Genomic DNA, 7,500 nt, shown 5'->3' with positions numbered 1-7,500 from the left:
ACCTTTAATATCCAAGGCTCAGGAATGCTCAGAAATACTTAGAGTGCTCCTCTGCAGGAGTTAACTAAAGCCTTCCAAAATTACTAGTCTGGATGTGCTCTACCACTGAGCTATAGGAGACTTGTGGGAGAGAGGCCATTGATTTAAAAACTACGGTAGCTTCATGCGAAAATAATTAATTATTGTCCCCCCTAAACTACATGTACTAGGACTGGAAGAGTCTGAATACTCTGTGCATTCTTGCAAATTATATCTTGTCAAATACAAATACATTGTAAATGTGGGTCCACACCAAAAAAATTAATGGCGCCTGCCAAGCTCTAGTCTAATGCCCATAAATTATTGTTCTCTCCTACCTATAAGTCCAAAAGCAACCTTGATCGTTCTTTTGACAGCCTGAGGATTGCCTCCACCAAGAGAGTTTCCAACACGAACGCCAGCTGCTACACTTATCCCCAAAGGAATCTGTTCATTCAATATCACAGTTACCGGTAAATTCAGCAATGTATACAGTCTACAGAGGACTGATTTCACAGCGAGAGATTAAGAACCAGATGTAATTAACAACAAAAACAGATGAATGGGTATTTGAGGATCTAGTGAAAAAAAAAGAAACTACGAAATAATGTAATGAAAAACAGGCTAATGCACTAGTCATTTGTTTCCCCCACCCCCGACCACCGGGGATAGTGGGGACATATGGGGAAATTACTAGGGCAATTACGCGAGATTACGCTACAATTATGCCTCTAGGGGGTAGGGAAATTACAAGATTTTCGTTCCTCTGCCCTACCCCTCTGGGGACATACAGGGGAAAATATCGGGGAATTCTTACCTAGGAGGACTGGGACTGAAAAGAAACGAAGAGCAATGGTAATGAGTATTTTCACACGTGCAAAAAAAACAAAAGAACAGCAATCATGTCTAAACTTTTTCTTTATTGGTCGCTTATTCCTGTCTTGTTTCTATCCAGTTCTTTTTTTTTTTGTTTGTTTCGTTCCTTATATAGTTCATGTGGCACACACAAATGGCAAGAACTGTATATTGTGGTAATCTCCCTAACATTTCCTTGATGACTCAGAATCTTTTAGGAACAGAGGGGTGGGGGAATTACGTGTGTTTGTCTGCTCTAGTCCCCAGTGTAAATACACCTACTTTACAACCATTCAAATGTAATTTCCCTACCCATCCCGGGGGTCAAGGGGTGGGGGAAACAAATGACTAGTGCATAACCATGGGGCTACAGGAAAATTCAACAGGAAGGTGTAGTGTGAGTGGGAAGTTTTCCAGGATACAAAAATACCGGTAATTGTTTTGGATTTACTTTGTCAGATGGTGACCACAGGTTGTTCTACAATGTACTTATATGACAGTGTGTCAAATACAAATCATAGGAGACATCACAGTTGTTTGCTTTTTCAATGTGTGACCTCTTATTTAAGATAGCGCTATGTTGTAAAACATTATAAAAATTTGTCTTGTGTGATACCATACTTTGAAATGTGATTGGCTCTCTTGAATCTTCGTATCCTAAATTTGTTGCAAACGACACTTTGCTTAAAGTGCACCTGTGATCAAAAAAACCACTTCCTTTTTTCCTTCAGATTTGAAAGTGTGTTTGCTTAACACCTGACTGGCAAAATTTTGAGCTTTGATTTTTATGCAAAGGCCGTTTACTTTGAGTGTAAGTTTTGGATTTCACGGTCCACCATTACTCATGTTCAAAACTGACCGATTGGACTTCAGACGGTTGGATCCAGGGGAAAGTGACGTCAGACGCTCACTAGCTTAAAATTTCAGCCTGTGAACGCAGGTTATTATATATGCAAAGCGTGAGTTTAAAAGTCTGAAAGCCCAAAACCCCCGTGCTGCATATTAATTCTGCGGCATACACACGTATTGCATTCTTAAACTAGTGAGCCTATGACGTCATTTTCTCCTCGATCCAGATCTCTCAAGAACATAATGTTAGTAATGGCGGACCATTAAATAGGAAAATTACAGTTAAAATAGAGGTGTCTTTTTGAAATCAAGGCTTAAAACGTGGGTCACTTAGTGTTTTGTTAATATAGTTTTGAAATCCAAGCAAAAATATGAATTGATTTTTTGGTCACAGGGGCACTTTAAGGGTTTTGCCTACTTAAGGACGTTCGCGCCAATTGTTTCTGCGCATCCTTACTGCGCACGCAAATGCACACGCCACGTCATACATGAGCGCGCGCGCTAAGTAATAAAATGAGAAATGATAGGGCAAAAGGCCATTGCTATAGCTTTGCCCGGATTTAACGGCCTTGGACGTTTGGTGACCCCTATTTTTCTTTCCAGAAACGGATTTTATTTACAATTCTCTCCACGTTGTCCAAATATGTACAAAAAATCAATGTGGGAAGTTTAAAAATTTTCAAGATTTCTGCTTACGGGACATCAAATCCTGCCATCTTGCGGCTGCAAGGCGCGTGAAACTGTGGTCACTAAATGTGAACTTGATCTTCAAGGAACCTCACCAGTTGACTAAATTCACTTAATAAGTCCACTTAAACAATATTTGGCAGACAAGATTTCCCTTCAAAGATTTAATTGCAATATATTCGGGTTTACAGACACTGGCATTATTCGCTAACGAAGCCCTATTTTGTCACATTTTGGGTGTTTTTCCGGGCATGTTCTCTCCAAAACGAAGTTGGTGACCCCCCATTTTTTTTACATTTCTGACATAACTAACTCATCATCTCACAGTGGTAAAAGTTTCAGAAAAAAATCAATGTTGAAAAATTTTCGCGCGAACGTCCTTAAGTACTAATAATTGCTAGAAAAAGGATAAAAAATGTAAAACTGAAGTAAGGAAATGATTTAGCTCAGTCGGCTTTTTTTGGTACAGGACAATACCATGGAAATATCCTGTCAGTCTAAGTTGATTTATGATAATTAATGGTGGCATTGAAAAGAAGGGGTCCGGTGATGTGTAATTTTGTTGAGACAATAAAGTGCGAGTTTGAATATATGTGGAGTGGCATTTTCATACAGAGTAGGTTTAGTATTTACAGAGCCATTAAAATGCAAAAATTACGAAAAGAGAGAGAGAGAGAAAAGTCTTTGAAAGAGATTTGCCCAATAAAACATAAGCCAATAAAAGAGGAAGGATTTCTAATTAGCTACTAAGTAAACAGTACCAGTTACAGGTTAGGTAGTTGGATAAATTTGAGCAGTTAAAAACTCTATTAACCCATTGACCCCTAGGATTGAGACTTCATAGATATTACTCTGTCTAATGCCAGACAATTTTACTAAATTGTCAGTGGGGGGGAAAGGGTTCAGGAGTCAACAGGTTGATTATGTATACTATGCCTAATTAAATGGGGAATAGGTGATAAAAAGGTGTTGTGAACAAGTGAGAGTTCAACAATATTTAGCCAATCAGTCAGCCTTATCTTAATGACTTTTGATCACATGCGGCAATGTACACATGTGAGAAAGAGCACTGAAAAGAGCTTTTGTGCATTTTGAGTAGAAATTGCAGTGCTGCAAAGTGCCTGATAAAGAGATGAAAGTTCTTAACTTGAAAAAAAAAACTGTTCTTTAGCTAGTATCATGATCAATGCTATTGTACACACATGAAGTTTTGGTGTTTGTTTTGAAGTTTAGGTTCAGTCCACTATTGCTATTTTTATAACAATGTTTCTTATCCAGTTCCATTGGGAAGTCTGACCACTGAAATGATGTAAATGTCGGAGACAAAAGGTCACAACATTTTAACCTAGCCCATTGATGCCAGGAGCGAGACTCAACTGGGGTTGCCCCAGGATGCACTGGGAGTCAATAGGTTAGTGAACTTTAAATCCCTTTTCCCTCCTGAGAATGACAATTACTGATTTCCCTCAGTCTGTCTACCGCCAGATGGTACATTTTACTCATCAATAGGGTGTGCCTTAGGGAGAAATCGTGTGTTCCCAAAAATATGACTCAGAACCAAATCCTAAAACTCTGAGCCTTGCAGCAGGAGTAAAATTCTTACCATATAAACAAAAGCTCCCCATTGAAAAAGAATCCCAAAGGCTGCTAACTCCACTTCCCCAAATGTCCCTAAAAAACAACAACAACAGCACCGTAAACAAGACAAGCATATAGCAGCTATAATGTTATATTCAAGGTAGAGGCCCTTTCCAGCATTGAAAACTGGAATTTAAGGAGCAGCGTCTTAAGGTATTTTTACTGCTTTTGGACCAAAACTGTGTAAAATTAATAACATAACAATGTAATTACACATAATAATTATTTCAGTTCAAATGACTGTATACAATATTCTAATGACAACCCACAAAGAAATAAACACATTTTTCAGACTTCAAGAGTGACTTTTAAAATAGGGAATGGTTTACACTGGACCAACAAAATGCATTATAATTCTTCTTCTTATGCACGGGCTGCACATGTAGCCCGTAAAACTTGAATAGGATGGAGTATGAGCATACAGTACATGTATTATTCTGGTGAATGACAAAGTTTCTAGAACTCTGGTTTCTAAGAATGAGTTTTTCTAAGGGTTCAGTTTTGGCCAAATTTGTAGTGTTTGATAGATTTTACCCTTGTAGGCTAATTTTTGCTAATACAAGGTTACCATTAAATAAATAATTTTTTTATGTTCCCTGTCACAAAGGAAAAATTGAAGATATGCAATCCTGCAGAAAAAAACTGAAGATTACTTGGTTTTCCCCTCAAGGAAACAGTCAAAAGTTGCATCTGAAACTAATTCTGTCCTCCTGAGTGACGGTGGAAATGCTTTGTTGACCAAGGTCTGTTGTGAGGTGACAGCAATTCGCTTTACCGTAAAGTTTAAAGAATCTCTAATATTCAAAGGGCCAAAAGCTGGTAATGGTCATCATGTCAGCTTAAACATAACCTCCTTGTTGATTGGCCAACTCTGAGTCGACTGTACACCAATATTATTGTCAACTGACACGTTGTTGGGATAGAATTGGTTACCATTACCCAGTGCTACCCAGTTGCAATGCATATTGGTATCAATCATTTGAACTGAATTGAAATGATCAGACCATTCAGCTTTGGTAGAGATACATGTAAAGAACACCGGCCAACTTGACACTCAAAGAGTGTCGGTACTTTTTAACGACTACTAAAATAATATGTATTTTACAGAAAGTCTAAATTAGAAAATAAAAATGATTGGCGACAAGAATGTTCCAAAAAAATTATACTATAATACACCACACAGAAATAAAATTAATTTAATTAACCAAAACAACCACAGTATAAACATGGTCTACAACTCTTGAATGGACCTGGGATTTTGCTGTTAAATTTAGTCAACTTCGTACAAAGATCTACTTTAGATCTGTAAGACTGATCTGCACCTGTTATGAATGCGCAAACTTCAAAGCTCCACCACTCAATACAGAGCATAACCATCCCTGATAATGCAAGTTTGAAAAACTGGCCCCAATCCAACATACTTTCAATGGTCCAACCTAATTAATTTCAAACATAATATTATTCTTTATTTCATTAGCTTCACCAACAGATAATACATTATAATAACAAATAAACAAGTAAATAAATAACAGCAACAACAATGTGGCAGGGAAACCGCAACAGTGCAAGCGAATAATTCAATACTAAGTACTGCGGATTCAGTGATGTTGTATAATTTATTTAAAATAAATGTTGAGTTCAGTTATCTTGGAATCACTCATGGCTTTGAATATAATGTTATTCATATTATGAAGAATATACATTTTGAACTGTTCTTTCTAATGCTGACGGTAAATAGGGGTAAATACTGCTTGATACTACATGAAAAGTTTTTTTAAAAAATGTATTTTTATTGTATTAATTATGACCATTTGGGTGTCTGAGTCTGCCTTTATTACTCAGTCTGCTGTCTTCACTTTATACTAGCCAGAAATGAAATGTAATAAAAGAAAATAATATTATTACTTCCTGCCTAAAAGACTTTTTTACACATGTCAAGTAAAAAAACCAAATGATAAATAAATGAACAAGAAATTAAAAATGAACAAGATTTTAAATTACCTGGCCAAGTCAGTTTATCCAGCTTGAAAACTTTCATATAGGTCGAAAGTAGCAAAGACAAAATACATGTTGACAGAACCCAGCCAATAGCTACCCCACTGTTTAAAGAACAAATTGAAATAGTAACTATAATAATAGTCATGATAAATGATCTTCACAGGACTTGACTAGATGGTTCACGTCAAAATGATAATCACCACGGTTGGCTGAAGTTTCAACTGAGATTCGAGTGCGATTCTTGGTATGTACCAGCAATGATTATGTTGTCTTTCTTTCATGGTAATGAAGTATGTGGCTAGGTGGGGAGGTGATTCTGTACAAATGTAGTGGGCATAAGGATCACATACCTGGAGGACCTAAGTAACAACAAGCAAAGGGAAGGGGAAAGAAGTGAGAGTGTTACCTGTGGAAGCTGAAGGCTGAGTAGGATAACACAAACCGAGGCCATGATAATTCTCACTATCACGTGAAAACAGAACGCAATGAATATCGCTTTATTATGCATATTGTCCAACTAAATAAAGTATGGAGGTCACCAAACATCAGTGAAAGAGACAGCCAAAGACTGTCAGGTTTCCTTAATTCTTTCCTGAGAAAGATATGCAGGATATTCTGGCCCCAGAAGATCACAAACAAGGAACTATATCAAAGGAAAGGCCAGCGAGACATCACCATGGTAATAATGCAAAGAAGATGGAGGTGGCTTGGGCATGTTATCAGGAAAGACTGAGATAGCATAACACAAACTTCATTTAGGTGGACACCGGATAGTGGAAGAAGGAAGAGAGGTCATCCACGAGAAAATTAGAGGAGGACGATCAAGGAAGAAATGAAAACAACAGGGAAGACATGGAAAAAGCTTGAGAAGGCAGATTGGACAGGGAGCAATGGAAATCTCTGGTCTCAGCCTTATGTGCCACCTAGGCGCGACAAGGATTACATATACAGGGTTCTCAATATGTTTTGGAGTAGACGGCTTAAATATAAAAGTAGGCGGCGGGAGAAGCGCTTAGATGAGTAGCACAATCATGATGTACATTTGTGTAACAGTGAAATTTTACAAAATTTTTCATGCTGCCATAAAATTGGATGAAAAGGAACCTGACAAAATCAAATAGCCTCTTAAGCTGATATCTTAATGTTAAATGAAATTTTTTGTACTGATGGACAAAAATAAGCAATTTTAAATTTACCCATGACCCCTTGCAGGCATGGTAATTTCCTCATTTTGCCTAGATTACCCTAAAAAATTTTGTTAAATAACCCGAAATATTCTCATTTTTAACTTTGACATTACAGAAATGTTAATTTCAGAGTTGATTATATGCTTCGCTTGATTCGCAATTGAGAAATTCCGGCGAAATGTTCCACATGGATTGCAAAAAACAGGGCAAAATGGGCTGAAGTCCAGAAAAAACTGGTTTAACTGGATAAAAACAAGTCAAGGCCTGG

At 37.4% G+C, this 7,500-nt stretch overlaps 1 protein-coding gene across 4 annotated transcripts in view; it reads right to left on the bottom strand.

Moving 5' to 3' along the window:
* LOC137988824 (multidrug and toxin extrusion protein 2-like) overlaps positions 1–7,500 on the bottom strand; it is a 34,056-nt gene that overhangs the window by 12,286 nt on the left and 14,270 nt on the right. For all 4 annotated transcript variants that reach the window (XM_068834778.1, XM_068834782.1, XM_068834777.1 and 1 more), the window contains 4 exons: positions 6,049–6,146; positions 5,370–5,483; positions 4,013–4,080; positions 357–465 (listed from right to left, as the gene is read on the bottom strand). In XM_068834778.1, the coding sequence (XP_068690879.1) occupies positions 357–465; positions 4,013–4,080; positions 5,370–5,483; positions 6,049–6,146 (389 nt within the window). The remainder of the gene's footprint in view (positions 1–356; positions 466–4,012; positions 4,081–5,369; positions 5,484–6,048; positions 6,147–7,500) is intronic.

This window comes from Montipora foliosa, unplaced genomic scaffold (assembly GCF_036669935.1).
Source record: "Montipora foliosa isolate CH-2021 unplaced genomic scaffold, ASM3666993v2 scaffold_429, whole genome shotgun sequence".
Lineage (NCBI taxonomy): Eukaryota > Metazoa > Cnidaria > Anthozoa > Scleractinia > Acroporidae > Montipora > Montipora foliosa.
This window is presented reverse-complemented; position numbering and strand designations above follow the sequence as displayed.